General features: G+C 46.0%; 1 protein-coding gene across 2 annotated transcripts in view; it reads left to right on the top strand.

Moving 5' to 3' along the window:
• Positions 1–15,590, top strand: part of ARL3 (ADP ribosylation factor like GTPase 3) — a 48,742-nt gene extending 33,152 nt beyond the window's left edge. For both annotated transcript variants that reach the window (XM_038758130.1, XM_038758129.1), the window contains exons 5-6: positions 869–1,054; positions 15,288–15,590. In XM_038758130.1, the coding sequence (XP_038614058.1) occupies positions 869–1,054; positions 15,288–15,335 (234 nt within the window). In that variant the 3' untranslated portion in view covers positions 15,336–15,590. The remainder of the gene's footprint in view (positions 1–868; positions 1,055–15,287) is intronic.
• Positions 15,591–23,408: the final 7,818 nt, after the last annotated feature.

Consider the following 23,408-nt stretch of genomic DNA (forward strand, 5'->3'; position numbering starts at 1 on the left):
CGTTGGACTTGTCTGTATGCTTTGGGCCGAAAGCTCCTTGAGGCCAGGGATCTTGTCTGCTAATTCTATTGTATTGTATTTTCCCAGTCACGTAGTACAGTGCTCTCTGCACACAGTAAGTGCTCAGTAAATACCACTAAGCGAGGAGGATAGAAATTGACAAAAGAATCATAGCCTCTAAACTCTAAACATTTGCTAATGATAATAATTAGGGTATTTGTTAAGCGCTTAGTATGTCAAGCACTGTTCTAAGTGCTGGGGTAGATCCAAATTAATCCTTGTCCCTCCATGGAACTGTCCCCAGGTCCCGTCTAGACTGTAAGCCTGTTGTGGGCAGGGAACGGGTCTGCCAACAACATTGTATTGTCCTCTCCCAAGTTCTTAGTACAGTGCTCTGCACATAGTAAGCATTCAGTACATACAATTGATTGATTGATTGGGGGACAGTCTAAGTAGAGGAAGAACAGGTACTGAATCCCTACTTTACACATAAGGAAACAGGCACAGAGAAGTGAAGTGACTTGCCAGAGATCACACAGCAAACTAGTGGCCAAGCTGGGATTAGAGTCCAGGTCCCCCGATTCCTAGGCCTGTGTTCTTTCCAATGGGACACGCTGCTTCTTTGCTAATTTCAGAGTTCGGAATGCCCCCATAAAATGTTGTTGAAAAGGCATTTATATGAACTGCGGGCAAAGATATCCTGTGAAGCTTGACTGTCTGGTAATCTGATCTAAGCCTCACTTGGAAGATTCACATTCAGCATTTGCCCTAAATATTTTTCAAATTAGAGGCAAGGTCAAAGAGCTGCTGGTTTAACACTGGGTGGTTGGGTTTTTTCGTTTCTTCGTCCCTTTCCAAAATGATACAGGAGTTAGCCGAATTACTGGATGAAGAAAAACTAAGCAGCGTTCCAGTGCTCATCTTCGCTAATAAACAGGATTTGCTTACGGCCGCCCCTGCCTCCGAGATTGCCGAAGGACTTAACCTGCACACAATCCGCGACCGAGTCTGGCAGATCCAGTCTTGCTCGGCCCTCACAGGAGAGGGGGTGCAGGTGAGAGGGTGGGGGTAGTGCTGTCGGGTTGGCAAAACAAAGACCGAGAGAGGATTTCCACCTCACTGGTTTCAGTGGGCCTGATGGGAAGAATTTCGAAATCGGGGCCCCTGAACCGTCAAAGAATTCATTCTCATGTGTAAAAGCATCATTTACAAAACTGGAGTTTTTTTCCCTCCGCCACCTTGAAAACTGAAATCGATGGGCGTTAGCTGTCATCTGGTCACTTGGAAAGGGTTATTGCAGTAAGCATGAATATGTCCAAGTCACAGCAGGGGTGTTGCCTTGGTGGTGGGTGGGTGGAGACTTTCTGACCCTATTATGGATCTCTGGACCTCTTGGAGAAGGAGCAAAGAGAGCCATTGAACACACCAGCAGTCCAGTCAGGTTTTTTTTTTCTGAGTCTGTGTGCGCCTTTTGGTTACCTCCCCTGCCCTCAGGGTTGGTGTCTGCTTCCTGCTACCTCAGTCTGGTTTCCCAGTGGGGGTGCTCCTCTAACAGAAGGGCCCCCGCTGGGTACCGAGGAATTATAAGTTCTGTCTCTCATCATCTATTAATTTGGGAAGGAAAACTGCTGTAAACCAGACTCTCAAGAGCTATATCCTCCTAAAAGAGTGGTAAACAGGTTCACGTATCCCGCACGCTCCCCAAAGCAGCCTTATACTTCTTCATCCCGAGTGCCCCTTTAAACATTCGGTTTGCCTTACAGAGATGTGTTAGTGTCGCAGTGTACACTGAGGGCATCTGAGTAGAATTTTGTGCGAAATGTAACAGCATCGAAAGAAATGATGCCATCTCTCTTGATTACCATATGGTGCTTGGCTCCAAAGATGCCACCCTATTTGCCTTTCTCTGAACTTGGCTCTTTGGAAGTGAAGGACTCAGATTTGAATCCCAATGAGTGTTCTGCAGCCTCTTTCCATTTCCTTCTTAAATGGTCTTCTTTCCTTTCTCCCGGAGCATCTGTCGCCGATCTATCTTCAGACTGCCCGACAGTTTTTATCGCAAGCAAATAATCACTTCCTAGAATTGTCTCAATTTTTTCTTATGGTCTTCTGCCTGTCTTTTTTGCTCTTCGCGACCCAGGCAGGGTCCTTAATAAAATCTGCTTATGGGTTTCTACCTGAATACATGAAGGCAAAATCCAAATTAGCTTGGAATTAGCCCAGTAATCAACCAAACAATTAAAGCTGAACACTGTGGTTCTCTAGGTATACCACTATCCCATGGATAGCAGCAGGTCTTAGTGGTTAGAACCCGGGCGTCAAAAGGATCTGGGCTGTAATCCCGGCTCCACCATTTGTCTGCTCTGTGACCTTGAGTAAGTCTCTTCACTTCTCTGTGCCTCTGTAAAACGGGGATTAAGACTGTGAGCCCCAAGTGGGACAGGACTGCACCCAACCTGATTACCTTGTATCTACCCCAGTGCTTAGAACAGTGCTTGACACATAGTAGGTGCTTAACAGACCATTAAAAAAAAAAGTATTCCCTTCCCGAAGTAGATAGTAGTCAGTGAAAGGGCTGCGACAGAGCCTTGAATTATCTGCTCTGAGGGTTATAAAGAAAAAAATGAGCCAGGCTCAATGCAAGAAGTACTACAGCCTAATGCCAGAAAGGAGGGAAATAGAATTAGCACAGATATTCAAATAGTAAAAAATAATTATTATGGTATTTGTTAAGCACTTACTCTGTATTCTAAGCACTGGGTTAAATACGAGTTAATCAGGTTGGAGATGGAGCTTGAAGCCTAAGTTGGAGGGAGAACAAGCTTTGAATCCCCATTTTTCCAATGAGGAAACTGAGGCACAGAGAAGCCAAGTGACTTGCCCAAAGTCAACCAGCAGGCAAGGGGCTGAGGCAGAATTTGAACTCAGGTCCTCTGACTCCCAGGCCTGTGCTCTTTTTTAAAAAAAATGGTATTTGTTAAACGCTTACTGTGTGCCAAGCAATGTACTAAGAGCTGGAGTAGATACAAGCTAATCAGGTTGGACAGAGTCCACGTCCCACATGGGGCTCACAGTCTGAATCCCCGTTTTACACATGAGGTGACTGAGGCACAGAGAAGTTAAGTGACTTGCCCCAAATCCCACAGCAAACAAGTGGCAGAGCTGGGATTAGAATTAGAACCCAGGTCCTCTAGAGATGATGAGCCAGCCCCGGGCCACTCCCATTAATGTTTTTTCTAGGACTGGAATTTTTAAAGCTTCAGGCATGCTAGAAAAAGCCCTCAACCTCAGTTTTAATGCATCTTTTTCAGAATCTGCTCTGACCTAGCCAAGCAACCGTAGGGACGCAGAGGGAGAATTGGAGTGGGGTACTCTAGTCCCACTCCCTACCTGTGATCGTAACTAGTCGGGAAGGCAAATCACGTCAGCTCCCGGTGTGCCCTGTGGATGCTGCGTTCGTGCGGCCAAAGACCCAGAGAAAAGATCAAATCTTCTTCATGTCTTGGAGAAAAAGGAGTCCCCTCCGAACCTCTCCAGATAACCCAAAATACCAGTGCAGTATCTCTGCACTATTTTTTTTTCCAGGACAAGAAATATCTTTTGGGTGATCATTCCTAAATTAAGCAAATGGGAAATGACAGATCTGTAATCCTTTTTCATTTGGCCAGAGTATCGGAAGAAAAGAAAAAAAGCCAAACAGCGGCGAACAGTGAAGCTCTTGTTCCTTAAGCCTGCCGTAGGGACCTGGGAAAGGAGGGGGAGAGGTTTCTAGAATAAGCACTTTGAGGAGTGGCATTAAATCTGAAGGGCACAGCTTCAGAGCAGCCTGGGGGGGACTTCCTCACACTCCCCCCATTATTGTCGGGTGGGAGGGGGATTGTGTAGCCTGATCTCTGCTCATAGCTTTGAAACCATCTCAGAGAGATGAGAGGTGACCTTTGAAGCCAAGATGCAGAAGATATTTAGGACAGAGTAGAGGGAGTGAGCGTGCAAGCGGAAGGGAAGTAGGAACTATTTTAAATGAAGTACCGAGTGAAGAATATGCCAGAAAACGGTACAGTTTTGATAAGAGAGGCCTTTCCGGAAGAGGAGCTTTCAAGAACAGAGTTCACGGGAGAAAGATAACATGAGAGACCCGAGAAAGAACTATGAGCAAAAAAAATAATGACTTTATATGGAGGAGAAGTAGTTTGAAGGTCACTTAATTAGTTTAGTAGATAGTACCATGGTGTATAGAATTGGGTAGTTAAGACTGGGATTTCAAGGTTAATGAGATTAGATTATGGTTAATAGAATGATATAAATTTAGAGAATTTAACCATTATTTGAAATGGGTTATTTAATAAAAATGTTAATTAAGAAGGGAATCCGCTGTCTTACTCTGTCCTTTAATGTTAACCTTTTGGGATCAGAGAAAGGTCACAGACTCTCTTCCGTGAGAAGCACATTCATTGGGGGTGACTGGGTCACCGCGACCCCCTCCATCAGGTAACGGCCCCGACGCAAGCCTCGGGCCCACTAGGCCAGCTCTTTTAGTCAAAGCACCATCCGAGTCTCACTGCGCCTCCCTTTGCCTTCCTTGGATAGCTTATCTCTCTCATTCTTACTGTGGTTCTTGAAAGATCATCGCCAAAGAACCGGCCATCCCCGGAACTAGAAGTCAGGGCAATGGTTTGCGCTTTCTGGGTCAGTCTGGACTTGGGGAAGACTGGGAGTTGGGGAAGAAAGCCCAGCGGGGTGGCCGTATCATGCGTTGGACATTACTCTTAGAAGAAAAAGACTTTCCCAGAAGCCTTACGGACGTAAGGCTTAGTGAGAAATATGTAGAGGTTTGGATTCTCTTTCAGACATGGAAACTGGGCAGTAAAGACTCAGAAAATTTAGAAGTTCACCTACTTCTCTTTAAAGCTTAGGCCAATATTACTGAGAGTGCAATAAAATGAGCAAACAAGAAGAACAGAAAATAACTGGGTCAGGCAATATCACAAGCCACAAATCTAGGGACTCTGAAGGGGAGTGGAGAAGGGCAAGAAAATCAGTGACCCCGAATAGCTATCTGTTACAGTTTAAGTTGTTTGAAGAAAATGTTCTCTAATTACATCCCTGGTGTTTTCGGTCATAATGTGTTTCAGAAAGACCTGTCTTATCTTGAAAAATTATGGGGACATTTGAGTGGGAGGGTTAGGGGAGCAGGTACGTACATCTCAAATTGTGAGCTTTTTACCTTATTGGGCCCAAGTGGTATGACACGATTTGGGTGTGTCACTTTTCATTGGTTGTGGTGGATTTTTTTTCCATGTTAAAAGTCCGATTCGATATTCCTTGAGGCTCATTTTCCTGATGTTGTAAATTCAATGTTTGTAACTCATAGGAGGAGAAGAAAGAATCTTTATTGTCCCATGACATATTCTCTGGGTGATGCAATTGTGTGGAGGGCCCCAAGTGAGTTCTAATCAAGTCTGGTTTAGCCTGATCGATAGTACCGGGGATGGGGACCACAATGATATTTAGAAGCGTTTTTGAAGGGAGGCATAGAATAGACTATTACAAGACTCAGAAAGAGAATAACAGTCTTGAAAAACCAACCCCTTCTGAGCTTCTTGTAAACCCAGGCAAGACTCCGAGAGACCCAGTTATGTCAAGCAGGTGGTTAAGAGAAGAGAAACCAAAATTGAAAGCTCTGCATTTTGGAAAGTGGGGATGGGGGGTGGGGTGGGAGACTGTAATGTATGTTTCCCTCTGCCCTGTAGGCAGAGCCAGAGATGAGTGGGACCTTCCCCAAACCATGATTTTTGACAAGGGAACCTTTTTTCTTCTGTTTAAAGTGTGCCTTGGTGGGATGCCTGAAAAATAAAGAAAAGTGACCTGGCTTTGAGCCAGATATAGGTTCCTCAAGAACAGACCCTGGGTAAATTTCCAGTTCTGACCAAAGACCTCAAGCCCAACCCCTAGCCATCTAAGGCTCCCTGGACAGTTTGGTTCCAAAGTTCAGTGTTTCATGGCATATATGTATATATGTTTGTACATATTTATTACTCTATCTATTTATTTATTTATTTTACTTGTACATATCTATCCTATTTATTTTATTTTGTTAGTATGTTTGGTTTTGTTCTCTGTCTCCCCCTTTTAGACTGTGAGCCCACTGTTGGGTAGGGACTGTCTCTATATGTTGCCAATTTGTACTTCCCAAGCGCTTAGTACAGTGCTCTGCACATAGTAAGCGCTCAATAAATACGATTGATGATGATGATGATGATGATGATGATGGCATAGTCACTTCCGGTCAGTTCTCCAGGACCAACGTTCAGACTAAGGGTCCGTCCAGTCCATTGTTCATTCGTTCATTCAATCGCATTTACTGAGCGCTTATTAAGCAGCGTGGCTCAGTGGAAAGAGCCCAGGCTTGGGAGTCAGAGGTCATGGGTTCCAATCCTGGCTCTTCCAATTGTCAGCTGTGGGACTTTGGGCAAGCCACTTAATTCTCTGAACCTCAGTTACCTCATCCGTAAAATAGGGATTAAGACTGTGAGCCCCACGTGGGGCAACATGATCACCTTGTATACCCCCAGTGCTTAGAACAGTGCTTTGCACATAGTAAGCGCTCAACAAATGCCATCATTATTATTATGTGCAAATCAGTGTTCTAAATGCTTGGGAGAGTAAATATAAAAATAAACAGACACATTCCCTGCCCACAATGAGCTAGCAGTCCAGAGGAGGAGACAGACATTAGTACAAATGAAAAAATAAATTTACAGATAAATTACATATACGTTCATAGGCGCTGTTGCCTGTTCTGCCAGAACAGTGGCACCAAGGAATGTTTAAAGGAACAGTGTGGCAGTTGGTCTCTTTGACATTCCTCCTCATGCTTAGGGATATTACTGTCTACTACTGCGTGAAAAGTATGACCTCCTTAGGGACAGGGAATGGGAATTGTGTGTGTATTACATTCCCCAAGCTTTTAGTACAGAGAGTTACACTCAGTAAGCATTCAGTGAATACCATTACCAATACCACAACCACTAACAATCCATCAATCCTATTTATTGAGCTCCTACTGTGTGCAGAGCACTGTACTAAAACACTTGGGAATGCACGGTATAACAGAATTGATAGGCACGTTCCCTGCCCACAGTGAGTTTACAGGCTCGAGGACTATTATGGACCTCCTGTCTATGAATGTATCCAAACTCCCGTTGAACAAATTGATATTTTCTGCCTGCACAATTTACTGTGGTAACACGTTCCGTATGCTTACCACCCATTGTGTGAAAAAGTCTTTTTCTTTTGTTTATTTTGAACCTACCAACCTCAAACTTCAAAGAGTGACCCCTAGCCCCAATGTTATGGAATTGAGTGAACAATTCCATGTTCACCCTGTCCACACCCTTCATAGTTTTAATAAACTCAAATCACGTCCCTTTTTGGCCTTTGTCATCCCAGTTGGAAGAACAGTAATCTTTTCAGCCGGTCCTCATATAGAAATCGTCCCAACCCCACCTCACACTCGAATTTCCTATTTTAGAATTCATCCATCTTGGATTCCTTTACTTATTATTTTTACAGTGATACAGATCTAAACTGTGATCCAGTTTGCTTTTAGGGGCCTTTCTTAATGGGGTTACCACAGGGGCCCTTGGTTGTTAAAGAGTAATCTGGGTACTGGGGTGTGTTATCTCAGGTTTAATTTAAAGTCAACCTGGCAGGAAAGAACCAGCCAACAATTTTGTGTTTGCTTTTTTAACCAACTACCCCCCCACCCAACCTCCACCTTAGTATTCAGACAGCAAAAATAAAGAAAATGCACTTTTCCTACTTAGCAATCTGCCACGAATGCCTACTGGTCCTAAAAAACAAAGGCAACAGCAGTCGGCAAGGTAGCTTTAAGATTAGGGATTTGATTTGGTTGTTCTTATAGTTCTTTGCTGATTTTTTCTAAAGAAGAAAGTTCATTATATGAGATTAGTCTCCCCCAACATACAACTCTAGTAGCTTTTTGTTTGTTTATCAGAAATGGATTCTTGGACCAGACCTCCCTGCGCTGATCAGGGGTAAAAAGCCTGTTTTAAGTTGGGTGGAAATTTCCACCAGTACTTAAGTTAGAAGAGGAAAAATGTAAGTAGCAGCACAGGTTGTCGCCACTTCAGCAGCGGTTCTCCATTTGAAGAGCAGGAAGCCGATTCAAAGGGAGAACACAGGAAGAGACGGGAGGGGACTGTCATCATCACTCCCACATAGGCCCGCAGGCTCAGCTTACACACCCTCAGAATAATAGGAGCTCTGGGCTTACGGAAAATTAAACTCTCCAGAAATGTCCTGACTCAGATAGCTCCATACACATCCCACTAGGGAGACCGTATTCCTATAGGTGAGGAGTTGCTTGTGCCCACGCGTAATTGACCTGGCTTTCAAAACCAGTCCCAACAAAATACATATTCTGCCATTTTGGGCAGACAGCAGGACAGTGCTTTTATCCGTTAGTGGCATTAGAATCTCCACTGCTCTCATTTACAGACTATTCTCTTAGCGGAAGAATTGTATTAAACTGAAAGCATGGGCTAGGATTTCTCTTTGACCTCTCCAGCACAGGTCAGTGTCTCTGCAGGTTATTTTTAATACCACCTTTGCAGTAGTAAATTCATTCACTCATTCAGTCGTAATTATTGAGCGCTTACTGTGTGCAGAGCACTGTACTAAGCACTTGGAAAGTACAAGTTGGCAATAGTTATGGTTGAAATACAGTTTCTAGCACAAATCCCTCTTTTTCAGGTGTTTCTAACGCAATAAAATTCTCCCTTTGCGCTCTCAAACTAACTGAAGACCAAAGCTGTGTATGTGTTTTTTTAGGATTTGGGGGTTGTGTTTTGGAGGGCCTTTTTTTTAATCCAATAAAATCAGCCCTACACCAGCACCCTAGTTGTGAAGGGAAATTTGAACAAAATGGGTGAAATGTTTGAAAAATTGAGAACAAAGCTAAGCACTGAATAAATGCACCAGGCCATTTTAGTGGGAGAGGGCCTCCCGGTAGGAGACAGGGAGCTCTCAAATAGGGCCTCACTTCAGGTAAATGGCCGCATCCTGCCTTTGTCATTTGTTTTTTGCTGTTTTATTTTTACTTCAGTAACATCTGGAAAATTGAATGCAACTATGAAGCTAATTCAGAAGTTCCACTAAGAATTTTAGAAGCAGGAAAATTTCCACTACATTCATGCACCTTGACTGTTTTCTTGGTTAGTGTAAGAACAGGCAAATGGGATTCTACAACTGTGCCGTGTTAAGTAGCAGAAGCCCAGGAACTCAATGGATAGTAAGCGAAGAAAATAGGAATGGCATAGATGGTGAGCAGGGAGCTCTGTTATATTGTACTCTCCCAAATGCTTAATGAAATACTCTGCACACAGTAAGTAAATCAACCAACCATCTTGAGTGCTTACTATGTTCAGAGCACTGTACTAAACACTTGGAAGAGTACATATTATAGAGTTGGTAGACACGCTTCCTGCCCACAACAAATACCACTGATTGATAGAGAGAAGCAGCATGGCTTAGTGGTTGAAGCATAGGCCTGGGAATCAGAAGGACCTGAGTTCTAGTCCAGGCTCTTCCACTTGTCTGCTGCATGACCTTGGGCAAATCACTTAACTTCTCTGGGCCTCAGTTACCTCATCCGTAAAATGGGGATTGAAACTGCGAGCCCCATTTTGGGCAGGGACTGTTTCCAACCAGATTACCTTGTATCTACCTCAGCGCTTAGAACAGTGCCTGGCACATAGTAAGTGCTTAGCAAATGCCATTAAAAAAAAAGACTGATTAATGGATAGATAACTGCTCTACCCCAAAACTGGAATTCTACTGTAGTCCATAACTAAAAGCAGAGTTCATACAGTGTTATAGCAAAGCCTGCCCAGGGCCTTTATAACTATGTGCTAACTAAGAACAGTATGCCGAAAGAATTAGCCAAATTGACTGCAGTAGTTACAGAAATGTTATCTATTGAGCATTTACTTTTTTGTATGGCATTCGTTAAGCACTTACCATGTGTCAGGCCCTGTACTAAGCAGTGGAGTAGATACAAGATAGGGCTCACAGTCTTAATCCCCTATTTTACAGTTGAGGGAACTGAGGCACAGAGAAGTTAAATGACAAGTTAAGTTAAGCAGACAAGTGGCGGATCCGGGAGTGGAAGCCAGGTCTTCTGATTAGCTCTTTCTGCTAGACCACATTCCTTCTCAGTGAATGCAGAATATTGTACTGGACACCTGGGAAGCAAAATGGACATGTTCCCAGCTTTGATTCTAGTGGGCTGCATCTCCCTCTTCAGAGCTGGCAGGTTCTAGAGAACTTTTGAGGTTTGTGGTCAGGTAAAGTGATCCATTGATCTTCTGCCCCACTTTCTCCTCCAGAGATGTGTCGCTCACTTTGCGCCTGTTGTGGAGGATCAATTTGATGCTGTTTCCCACTCTTGTCCCTCCCCAGTCCAGTGTCGGAAAGTGGGAAGGGAGAGGGAGGAAGAGAGTGACAAAGACGAGAAGCAGCTTAGCCTATTGGATAGAGCACAGGTCTGGGAGTTGAAAGAACCTGGGTTCTAATCCAGAATCTGCCGCTTGTCTGCTCTGTGTTCTTGGGCAAGTCACTTAACGTCTCTGGGCCTCAGTTACCTCATCTGGAAAATGGGGATTAAAACTGTGAGCCTCAAGTGGGCCAGGGGCTGAGTCCAACCCGATTGGCTTGTATCTACCCTGCTGCTAAGTACAGTGCCAGGCACATATTAAGTTCTTAAGAAATACCATTTTTTAAAAAATGTATCTGGGGGAGAGGAGATGGAATTTGAGGGCACCAGGTTCTATAAATGGCTCCTAGAAGGTCAGAATATTGGTTGTTTGGGCTTTATACTTTTAGAAACTGGGTGTCGGAGAAGTTAGGGGTAGGTCTTTTGGGAGGAGAGCATCTGGCCTCAAAGATCAATGAGTAGCAGCATGGCCTAGTGGAAAGAGGGCAGACCTGGGTTCTACTCCCTGCCCCGCCACATGTCTGCTCCATGACCTTGGGCAAGTCACTTAACTCCTCTATGCCTCTCACTAACCTCATCTGTTAAATGGGGATTAAAACTGTGAGTCCCACGTAAGACATGGACTGTCCAATCTGATTAAGCTTCTCTCTATCCCGGTGCTTAGTCCAATGCCTGGAACAAAGTAAGCAGCTAACTAATACCATTAGGAAAAAAAACCTAACAGTCCCAAAAGACCCCATTTGGGTTCATTTCAGCCTTCTTGGAAAACTCTCAGGTCTGGTCAGACACCTCAGATGAGCAAGGCTGAGAGTTCAATCAGTGGCATTTATTGAGTACTTACGGTGTGCCGAGCACTGTACTGAGCACTTGGGAGAGTACAATACAACAGAGTTGAGAGACATGTGTCCTGCCCACAAGGAGCTTACAGTCTAAAGGGGGAGAAAGACATTAAAATAAATTATGACTATGTACATAATTGCTGAGGGTGCAGTGAATATCAAGTCCATAAAGGGTAGAGATCCAAGGGCATAGGCAATGCAGAAGCGAGAGGGAGTAGGGGAAAGAGGGCCTACTTAGAAAGGGAAGGCCTCTTGGAGGAGATGTGCTTTTCATAAACCTCTGAAGGTGGGGAGAATGGTTCTGTTGTATATGAAGGGGGAGGGAATTCCAGACCAGAGAGAGGATATGGGTAAGGTATCAGTGGTAAGATAGATGAGATAGAGGTCCTGTGAGTAGGTTGGTTTTGGAGGACTGATTGAGTGCTTTAAAGCCAATAGCAAGGAGTTTCTGTTTGATGCAGAGGTGGATGGGCAACCTCGGGAGGTTTTTGAGGTGTGAAGAGATGGGAATTGACCTTTTTTAGAAAAACAATCCAGGCAGCAGAGTGAAGTAAAGGTAGAGAGAGGAGACTGGGAGGTTAGCAAGGAGGTAGATACAGTAGTCAAGGTGGGATATGATATATATATAAAATGGTATTTGTTAAGCGCTTACTATGTGCCAAGCACTGTTCTAAGCACTGGGGTAGATACAAGGGCATGTGGGGCTCACAGACAATCCCCATTTTACAGATGAGGTAACAGGCACAGAGAAGTTAAGTGACTTGCCCAAAGTCACAAAGCTGATAAGTGGCAGAGCTGGGATTAGAACCCATGACCTCTGACTCCCAAGCCCATGCTCTTTCCACTAAGCCACGCACCTTCTCTCTATTTCTCTCTCTCTCTGTACATATATATATATATATATACACATATATATACATACACATGAACTGTGTATTTATAGTTCATTCCAGAAAGTTATCAATCAATCAGTAGTATTTATTGAGCACTTACTTTGTGCAGAGCACTGTACTAAGCACTTGGGAGAGTAAAATACAACAGAAGTAGCAGACACATTCAAGTACTGGCTTCGTCCCCCTAGCCGGACATCCCCGGGGTCAAGGGTCAGGGGAACTTACAACTATGGCTTGGAGTACTTTGGTTCCAATTTTCCTTGCCCAATCGTACAAGGTAGCAAAGCGACAGTGCTACCTTGAGTCCCTCACAGCCAGTGATAGTCAGCCTCTTCGCCCTCCCCCTCACTACCCCCGCAACCTAAACCATAGCCCGGCACCCTCCTCTTTCTCCCCCTTTTAGACTGTGAGCCCACTGTTGGGTAGGGACTGTCTCTATATGTTGCCAACTTGTACTTCCCAAGCGCTTAGTACAGTGCTCTGCAAACAGTAAGCGCTCAATAAATACAATTGATGATGATGATGGGAACGGGGTTGGCTGGATAGAACTCGTCCCTTGCCTCCTGAATTAGTTATAACTTCTGCTTACAGTGACTCTAAGAACTGGAAACCAGCCTCACCCCCCAGTGACTTCCCCCTCCACAGTAACCCATCTGCCTAACTAAAAAACAATATTGGGTTCCTGTGGCATAAGAACTGGGCCCTCCCTCCCCCATTGCCACAAAGACATCTGGATCGAATATTGCAGGTCATAGAGATCAGAATATTCTGAAGCACACACCTTTGTTAATGTTTGTGCAGCTCTTAAAAGTGCTATGTAAGTGCTGACTTCTTCTTCATAGTCAATGATAAGATTATCTTATTCATCACTTTCTGATTTGTAAAATTTCATTTTTTTTCCTCTTCCCAGCAGGTGATCATTTTTCCACTGGAAACCAGTTAGATACTAAAAATAAACCCGATTCTTTTTAAATTAATCCTTTCCATGAAATGGTTTTAAAGCCCGCTTTCAGCCATTCAAAATAAGTTAGCTGACCCAGTTGTGTATTTGAAATCCATTTAGAGTTCACCTTTCTTTGCATCTTGTGCTCCGGTCATTCCTTTCCCCCCAGCTCTCAGGTTGAGCTCTGAGCCGCACAGATCCATCCTAAACTTTGCTTTATTAGAGGGGCCTGCTCTGCCCTCAGATTGTTTGCTTCCCTTTCCCAAATTCTCTAAGGGCAGTGGTCCTAGTTTTAATCACAGTAAATTCAGGTTTGGGTCCGATTTGTTTCATCGCAGCCATGTATTGTGTATGGGATTAGGGTTCTGAATGGTAAAAGGTGTCAGCTGATATTTATTACTTTAAGCTGTCTCAGCTGTTCCGGTTCAGCAAATAAACCCACATGGAAAATGAATGCGGGGCTCTGCACAGCCGTGGGTGCCGGGGGTGGGTGCCAGCCAGCATGGGTAAGGCTCCCGAGGGCATGTGCCACGGGCAGACGCATTTGTTGCAGGAATGGTTTTGTTGAGGGGGGGGGTTGTGTTTTTTTTCCTTCTCACTCTCTTGCCCCTGGAGGGGTGCTTCTCAAGGATCTGGAGACTTGAGCGAGAAGGGAACGAGGTCTAAAAGGGGTCGTCTGGGGCAGACTCTACTGAACTGGGAAGACTTCTCGGTGCTGAATCACATTACTACTTTGCTTTAGGCATAACATGATTTCCAGCTAGGTGTTGCTATGCGGTGTTCCTGAAAAGGACACCTTCAAGGTTGCTGTACCTTTAAGCGAACCTTCCTCCACAGTTGGTCTGCCTGGTAGCGCTTCTCCGTACACGCATCTCGCCTGTTTCTTTTAATCCGACCAGTGCTGCAGCACGGAGAGAAATGAACACACACTGCCGCAACGAGTGTCTGGCAACACATGCTAGGGTGACTTTGTTTTCTTCCCCCCAGATAAATGTAATTTAACCCTAGCGTGTATGGTCACAGAGAAGCAGCATGGCTCAGTGGAAGGCTTGGGATCCTGCCTCCACCACTTGTCAGCTGTGTGACCTTGGGCAAGCCGCTTAACTTCTCCGTGCCTCAGTGACCTCATCTGTAAAATGGGGATGGAGACCGTGAGCCCCACGTGGGACCACCTGATCACCTTGTATCTCCCCAGCGCTTAGAACAGTGCTTTGCACATAAATGCTTAACAAATAGCATCATTATTATTATTATTGTAAACAAACCAGGGTGGGCCGTAGGGCACTTGGCTTCTTTAGTTGAGTGTCTCAGCCAAAGTCAGCTCTGTGGGCGGGGGGGGACACGACCAAAATGGTTGCAGGTCCGTCCAGCGTGCATTCAATAGCACAGGTATCTGGGCAGTCGACTTATTTTTAAGAGGCTTTTGCCGTGGCCACCCTCTTGGGGAAGCAGCATGGCTCAGTGGAAAGAGCCCGGGCTTTGGAGTCAGAGGTCATGGGTTCAAATCCCAGCTCCGCCACTTGTCAGCTGTGTGACTTCGGGCATGTCACTTCACTTCTCTGGGCCTCAGTTCCCTCGTCTGTAAAACGGGGATTAAGACTGTGAGCCCCCCGTGGGACAACCTGATCACTTTGTAAACTCCCCAGCGCTTAGAACAGTGCTTTGCACACAGTAAGCGCTTGATAAATGCCATTATTATTATTATTTCTGGCCCAATTTGTGGCCTTCTGGTCCCCTCAGTGCCACTGCTGACTTGGCCAGAAGAGGTCACTGTCTTTTGCCACTAATTCTCCCTTTCCAGGGAAACTGAGACCCCAGCTTTTGTGAGGGCCACAGAGTCCTAGTTAATAATAATGGCATTTATTAAGCGCTTACTATGTGCAGAGCACTGTTCTAGCTGATGCCAGCTCCCAACACCCAAACTCACGCCAAGGGGCTACGCCCAAGGGACCCCCGGGGTAAATGGGACTCCGGGAGGCAGGTGGCTCACCAAGGCCAGCCCCGACACAAATGTCCCACCAGCACTGCATTTGGAAAGTCTGTTCACTTTCTCCCAACTAACTCATCACCTTTCTCTGTGCACGTTTCCCTTAAAGGACGGCATGAACTGGGTCTGCAAAAACGTCAGCGCGAAGAAGAAATAAACCCCAGACGAATGGAAATGCAGGAACCACGGGAGCCGAATCCTGTCCTGAAAACACTAATTTGCTGCTTTCTGACCAAATGTTTTTCCATCTGTGAGCAGCTCCAGCTGTTTTAAAGAGGGGGAACGGCCCAATTTTTTTAAAAAAAAGGAAAAAAAAAAAGAAAGAGTCCCCACTCTGGCAGTAGGTTTAACTGATCGCCAAGGTTCAGTATCATTTTTCAAATAAAGGAATTACATTATTTCCTCTGCATAATTGAAATAGTATTAAATGTCTCAAAGCACATGATTAGAAAATGAGACCCTTTAAATGAGCACGAGATTGCAATATAGTTTAGACAAATCCAATGGGCTTTAAAAAAAAAAAGCTCGTGTTGAGTTCATTTATTCAGTGACTTATAGTGTGGATTCCCCTTATGGTTTGGAAAGTGGGACTGATCAGGGAGATTTCCCATCTACAAACGGGCTGGTTTTCGCTATGCACCTATTCAAGATGGGGTGGAGGGGAAAGTAGCAGATGATTAAACCATCTTGTTATGCAGGTAGGAGAATGTTCATGTAATCCTTCCCCTATGGGCATAGAAAAAAAAAATCCTGTATTGAAAACAAGTCACTGCAACAACCGAACTCCCACCCCCCTCTGGCCACAGGAGAGAAGCATGTCCCTTAGGACTTACTCTAATGACATTTGGAATGTAGGCAAAGGTGGGAGGTTTAATTCCAGAAAAATTAAAAACTCCCCAAAACGCCCTCAAATAGTGGCTGTAGACTAGCGTCAACAGAGCTGCTCCAGTTCACTGGAGCAATCCCACAGTTGACTTGGAGATTAGCTGGCTTCACCATCCGTCCGCCCACCGACCTACCGAGCCCAAATAATAACGATGGTGTTTGTTGAGCGCTTACTGTGTGCCAAGCACTAGACAGAGCACTGGGGTAGAAACAAGATAATCGTGTCAGACAGTCAGAATTCCATGTGTAAGTGATCACAATTAGGCACTGGGTATCGGATTTTAAAACTAAATGCAGCTTCGCTGCCTAAATCCTCTTCACCCAGAAAAGCCAAGGGGAATCTATTTTTAGAGGAGATCAATTTTAATGGAACAGGAAGTTGGTGGAGCGGGGTGAGGGTGTCAGAGTCCCGCAGTTTAGGAGGGCACCGGTTCACTTCCTGTCTGGGTGGTCAGAACCATGGAAGCAAAAATCACCTCCCTGACTGGAGCCCCCCCGGGAGTCTGTCGTGGTGTGTGGCGGTAGGGATTGTGAGTGTGGGGGAGGGGGGAGGAAAGCATTCCAGCTCTCAGAGTGGATTAAACAAAAATTGTTTTCCCCTCCTGGGAAAAAAAAAAAACCCACAAAAACCTAACCTCGGATGGGAGAGCAGGACACTTCAAACAGCACTGGTGACCAGACCTAGAGGATGAAGTGGTTCCCAAGAGTTGGTGATGCTTGCCCTAGGGCACAATGACCTCCCTGCTGCCCCCCAAAACACACACACCGTCTCTCTCCCCCCATCTCCTCCCTCTCCTCTGCGCTTTCTAAGGCTGAGTGGGCAGGCAGGAATTTCAATGGACCTCTCCTCACCCCAGAGGAGTGGTGCTTGAACTGGGCCCAGGGCCCCAGAGGGCGGTCGGTGGTGTTCTTTGAGCTGGCCCCCCGGACTCCGCCTCTCCATCCGCCACTCTGCGGGTGGGTTTGGGTCTCAGCCGATGGGACACTTAGGGGGCCTGCTGAAAGGTGGGATCTCAGCCGGAACCCAGATTGGAACATTGGACAAACGCGTGAGGACATGAAAGCAAACAGAAAGTTAATTTTTAAAATTCCCTAAGCAGGTGGTTCCCTAGATGCCCTCGTTGATCTGGCTCCCTCTGAATCCTTTCAGCGGGCCACTCGGCGCTGGTCTCCCTAAGGAGAGAACTGTATTGCCGTCCATCTTTCAAAAGCTCCACCTTAGACTGTGAGCCCAATGTTGGGTAGGGACTGTATATGTTGCCAATTTGTACTTCCCAAGCGCTTAGTACAGTGCTCTGCACATAGTAAGCGCTCAATAAATAAGATTGATTGATTATCCAAGGGCTTCCCGATATAGTGCCGTAAACAGCTGCAAATCAGATATCACGAAACTACTGTGTACTCTTCAAATGGCTTAAGCCGAGGTTGCAGGGTTTGTGATTATAACTTTGCAATATGTGACTGACGGCACTGGAAGTGCACAGTTTCTAAAAATTTTTCTTACTTTTACCACCATCCTACGGTGGTAATTTAAAGAAGAATAGCCTTCCATTAACCTTAAGTAGCTCTGTGCCGCTTTTAGCATGAGGTCTGAATTCCACTTTTCCCTCACTGATAACTTTAGCAGAAATGCTTGGTTTTGTTTTTGAACTAAAAATACATGGTAATTATTTAGAGTCACAAGCTTTCATCTTTTCTAGACTTTTCTAGCTGAACGCTTTGGGGGAACTCTGGAGCACGTTTGGTTTTTCAAGTCCTCCCCCGAAACCCCAGTTTGAGAGAAATCAAATAGCTTTTGGAAGGCTGAGGGTTGGAGGGGGGTTATGACCAAGTTACAGGTGGGGATTTGGGAAGAGAAGAGAGATCCAGCATTCCACACACACCTGCCCCCCGGGTGGCCAGACTTTGATGAAGACCCCCCTCATACAGTAGGTTCTGCAAACAGGGAACAATTGAGTCTGTTTATGGAAGGAGAGGGAGAGAGAGAGAATATGGATGAATTTGAACGAGGGAGTGTGCTAGGCTCCAGTGTGGGTGCCATAAATCTTTAATGGCCACTGGTCTGGATTGAATACATTGTGTCAAAGTTCTCAGACCAGCAATGTTGAAAACTTTACAGCCCTTTCCTCTCTCTCCTCTCTCCATCAGGCAGTTACTTTTGGCTCATTTCCTTGAGTCCTGGGCACCCTTTCCCCTTTGAAATACATTGGTTGCTATGGAAACAAGGATGTCATTGATGTGGGAAGAGCTTGGAAACATGTACAAGCACAGCAGAAAGTCAATGATTACAACGGTTAGAAATATGATGCCAGGCTTTGGGAAGCTCAGTGGCTTGGGGCAACTGCTGGCAGACCCTGCTTTACTGCCCACTCCCTCTTTCAGGTGGGGTCTCTCCCTGATTTTTTATGAATTTACTTATTACCCTCATCTAAAAGTGGCAGGCTATTTTTGTGAAGAGGTCCTTTCCCTCATTGGTCTGATATTCTAAAAGCCTCTTATCACTTCATTCTGAGATAAAGTTCTGAGACTGGGGACTACTCACCATAAGTGTCATTTTTCCCTTCCGCTTTACTCAGATCTATACAAGTTGGATTTTAGTTTGGTTTTTGCTTTTCTTTGTCAGTGTTTTATTTCTCTTTATGTTCAGCTATTCCCTGCCATGTGGTTTCGAGTCATTTTTTTTTACAGTCCCTTTTGAAAATGGTAATCAAAGGGGATATATGGTGTTTGGTTGCATGGAAAACTCAATGTATAATTTAGATGTTGGTCAAAAAAAAACAAATAAAATTTGATAGAAATAGGATGGTTTGGAATTTATATTCTCTTGTGACGCTTGGAAGGAGTTCTGAGGTTGTGGACTGGAGTTACAAGAGCGTGGGCTTCTATGCTTTTTTGCACCTAAGGAGTTCAAAGCCCTTTTCAGTCTAGAGGGAGCTCTGTAATTCTCCCCCATTTGGCTGAGTGTATTCCCCCTTCTTTCCTAGGGAGAATTAAGGGGGTCAGGGACTTGCCAAAGTCCAGAGAGAGGAGGTGGAGGAACAAGCCTAAAACATTCAGCTCCTTGCTGGGCCACTGCACCGGCCCTTGTAGGAGTAGTTGTTGTATTTATGAAGCCCTTAGTGGGTGAAAAGCTCTGCTGTTTCTCAAGCACCACTTTAAGAACCATTTTTTAAGCACCATCTCCAGTCATATGTGAGGAGGATTTTGCTCTCCTGGGGGCTAGAATCCAATATTGGGTGGGTAGTAAACACACTCAGTTGAATTTCTCTTCTAACTCCTCTTACGTCTCAGTAGGGCCTCATTTGGAAGTGCTAGGGAGTGAAAAATCAAGGAGTTGGATTTTCTTTTCTCTCTCACTGCAGAATTTCACTAGTCCACCTGACCCCTTGGGAATGTACTGCCCCTGGTTTGAGAATCACGGGTCTAAAGGCTGTTTAACTACTGCTACCCTCTTCCCCATCCTAATACCCTGCCCAGTTCCCCTGAAACCACCCACAACACCCCAGAATAATAACGGCGCTATATTTGCCAAGCACTATACTGAGCGCTGGGATAGATAGAAGATAATCAGGTCCTACAAGGGCCTCATGGTTTTCATCCCCATTTTACAAATGAGGTACCTGAGGCCCAGAGAAGTAAAATGACTTGCCCAAGGTCACACAGCAGACTAGTGGTGGAGCCGGGATTGGAACCCAGGTCTTCTAACTCCTAGGCCCGTGCTCTATCCATTCGGCCACACTAAATCAAACCCTTCAACGGCTTCGATCCTATCCCAGAAGGGGACCCAGGGAGATTGTCCCCAAGATGATACATTCCTATCCCTTCCGCAAAAAAATTGAGATTAGGTGCCATTTGTCTGACCCTGCCAACACCAGCTACTTTGACCGACCCCTTCCCACCCTCCCCAATCCAACCTACTCTCCGGGCTCTGTCCCACAGCACAGTTTCCCTTTCGCCCCTGCTTCTCCTCCTCCTCACAATCTTCTTGATATTCTCGCAACGTGAGCAAATTCTTTCCCATCTCTTTTAATTAATAGAGTGGATGCAAAAACATGTTTCTGACCAACAGACACCCGAGGGGTTGGGGGACTTGGCGCAATGTTACAGATCGTTTCCCCCCAGCTCCCCCCTTTCCCCTCACCTGTTGCGATTTACGGCAGGACGCTGGCCAATTTATGGCCTGGCTCCAAGTGACCCGGTACCTGTGTCTGTTACTGTGGAATGCCAGTACAACACACTGTCCCAAAGCTGCTCCTAAAGGACATGAAGGAGCGGGGGAGGGGAAAAGCAGGCCTCCTGAGCACTTTATGACTTCTCCTGTGATCACAACAACCGCCCCCCCAACGGCAGGACCTTCTCTGGAGGAGATTTATGGGTCTGCCCAGCCACCACTCCCCTGCTCTCCCCGGGACACTGCTGCTCCCCACCCAGACTGCTGCTCTGTAACAAGCATCAGGGCTGTTTTCAAATTGGTCCCAGCAGTCTCACCCACTGAGCTGCCTCGCTGCTCCACCAACCAAGTAATTGCAATTAAGTTTTTTAAGTGGAATCAGGCTTGTGTCAGAGGCTTTTGATTGGCCCTCTGCTAAAACACAGTTTAGCACTCAGTCAAGCTGCAGTTTAGGGGTGGGCTTTTTTTTCTTACCCCTCCTCCCCTTAATTGCAATCTGTTAGGTTATTTCCTTTTCCAACACTGCAGAAAGCTTGGAAATCTGCAGTCTGCCCAGCTCCGTTAGGCAGAATGGAAGCTCACGGCTTGGATGATAAATTTGCTCGTCCAGCACTCTCCCGTCTCACGCTGGAGCTTCTCGCTCTGGTGTCTCTATCGTTCCCGCTGCCGTCTCTGTCTTTCCCTCCGAAAGTTCAGCCTTCAGAGAGCCCTTTTTCTTGAAGGTTATGGAAGGAGAGAGGAGGGGTCACCTCCAGTTTCTAGGGTTCTGGGGCTTTCTCTACTCCTAAGAGCTCCCAGGCCGGGTTAGCTTCTGGTGTAGACTATTCTCCACCTGCCAAATATTTCTCCTTACGATGTCTCTGCTGCTACAGCTGATAAGCAAGTCGAAAAAACAGGGAGGCGAGGGACCTTGGGGGGAGGCAGGAGCCTCTGGCCCATCCTTCATCATCATCATCAGTCGTATTTATTGAGCGCTTACTGTGTGCAGAGCACTGTACTAACAAGTTGGCAACATATAGAGACAGTCCCTACCCAGCAGTGGGCTCACAGTCTAAAAGGGGGAGACAGAGAACAAAACCAAACATACTAATAAAATAAATAGAATAGATATGTATGTTTGTACATTTTTTTTTACTCTATTTATTTATACACATCTATTCTATTTATTTTATTTTGTTAGTATGTTTGGTTTTGTTCTCTGTTTCCCCCTTTTAGACTGTGAGCCCACTGTTGGGTAGGGACTGTCTCTATATGTTGCCAATTTGTACTTCCCAAGCGCTTAGTACAGTGCTCTGCACATAGTAAGCACTCAATAAATACGATTGATGATGATGATATGTACAAGTAAAATAAATAAATAAATAAATAGAGTAATAAATATGTACAAACATATATACATATATACATAGGTATATGTATATATATATATATATACATATATCCTTGCTGCTGTTTTGTCTTCAAAGGCAATCAGCAGAGGACGCCCCTGCTTTACCCCTGCCCCTTGGCCTGCGGTCCTGCTCCCGGGGCCTTCCGCTTGACAACGAAGTAAACAGGAAAAGCTCAGTTGGCCCTTGCCTGGTCGACCCCAAAGAGACCGGAGGGGAGAATTTCCCCTCACGGCAAAGCGATGGGGTGTGCCAAATGGGAGAGGGAACTCTCCATTCATTCATTCAATCGTATTTATAATAATAATGGCATTTATTAAGCGCTCACTGTTAATAATAATAATGATGGCAGTTGTTAAGCGCTTACTGTGTGCAGAGCACTGTTCTGAGCGCTGGGGGGGATACAAGGTGATCAAGTTGTCCCACGTGGGGCTCACAGTCTTCATCCCCATTTTACAGATGAGGTAACTGAGGCTCAGAGAAGTTAAGTGACTTGCCCAAGGTCACACAGCAGACATGTGGCGGAGTCGGGATTCGAACCCATGACCTCTGACTCCAAAGCCCCTGCTCTTTCCACCAAGCCACGCTGCTTCAGAGCAATGTACTAGGAAAATACAACAACAGAGTGACGAGCTCACGGTCTAGAGGGGTGGAGACTGGAGGACTGTGGGAATGGGGGCAGCTTCTTAATAATAATAATAGTAATGAATTTATTAAGCGCTTACTATGTGCAAAGCGCTGTTCTAAGCGCTGGGGAGTTTACAAGGTGATCAGGTTGTCCCAGGTGAGGCTCACAGTCTTAATCCCCATTTTCCAGATGAGGTAACTGAGGCACAGAGAAGTTAAGTGACTTGCCCAAAGTCACACAGCCAAGTGGCGATGCCGGGATTTGAACCCATGATCTCTGACTCCAAAGCCCTTGTTCTTTCCACAGAACCAGCTTCTTAATGAGACAAGAGTTCTCTCTCCCCGGTCCCTGCCAGCCTCCTCAATCTCCTTCCAGAGTCACGGCTCAGGCCCATCCGGGGAAAGAGGAAGGCCCTTCTCCAGGCTCCCAGCCCTGGAAGGGGTATCAGAAAGCTCTCCGGTCCAAATCCCTGCCTCCAGGCATGTGAATGCTTAACCCACACCGGGCAGAGGGGTCTCTTTCTTGTTTTAAACCTCTGCGGACCACCCCCTCCTCAGTCACCTCGCCCCCCTCATGTTTAATCGCCCTGGCCTACAGGAAGTTCTTCCTTATTCCTTCCCCAGTTCTCTCCTGCTGCTATTTAAGCCCATTTCCTCTCTGGACAGTGTCCTCATAATAATCTGTCAGAGGCTTGGGAAGCCGTTATCCCCTTCCCCTCCTCCTCCTCCTCTTCCCTACCATTCCCCCTTCACCCCTTAGCCTTCTTTTCTCCAGGCTAGACAGCCTGATTCCAGCGGCCTTTCCTCATCCCCCCAGGCACCCTCTAGGCCCAGAAGGGCCAGGGAGGTGAGGGGCCTGTTCCCCCCTCCATCCCTCCCCAGGGGTGATCCGACTGGCGAAGAGACCCCCCACTCTCACCCCCATTGCCATTGATCTAGGGTGGCTCTCCAAGGCGTGCGGGGGGAGCTGACGCCAGCTCCTCTGTGCCAGCTGTCTCGGAGGGGACGGGTGTTAGATCCCTATTAGACCTTGAGGCCACTGGTGGGGTTTTAATCACCTCCCCGGGCTTGGGGGGGCCTGGACAGCTGAAGGGGAGCTGAGAGGAGGAATCCAGGGGTGAGGGACTGCCACAGCCGTTGGGAGGAGGGGGAAAAGGAT

Source organism: Tachyglossus aculeatus, chromosome 16, assembly GCF_015852505.1.
Source record: "Tachyglossus aculeatus isolate mTacAcu1 chromosome 16, mTacAcu1.pri, whole genome shotgun sequence".
Lineage (NCBI taxonomy): Eukaryota > Metazoa > Chordata > Mammalia > Monotremata > Tachyglossidae > Tachyglossus > Tachyglossus aculeatus.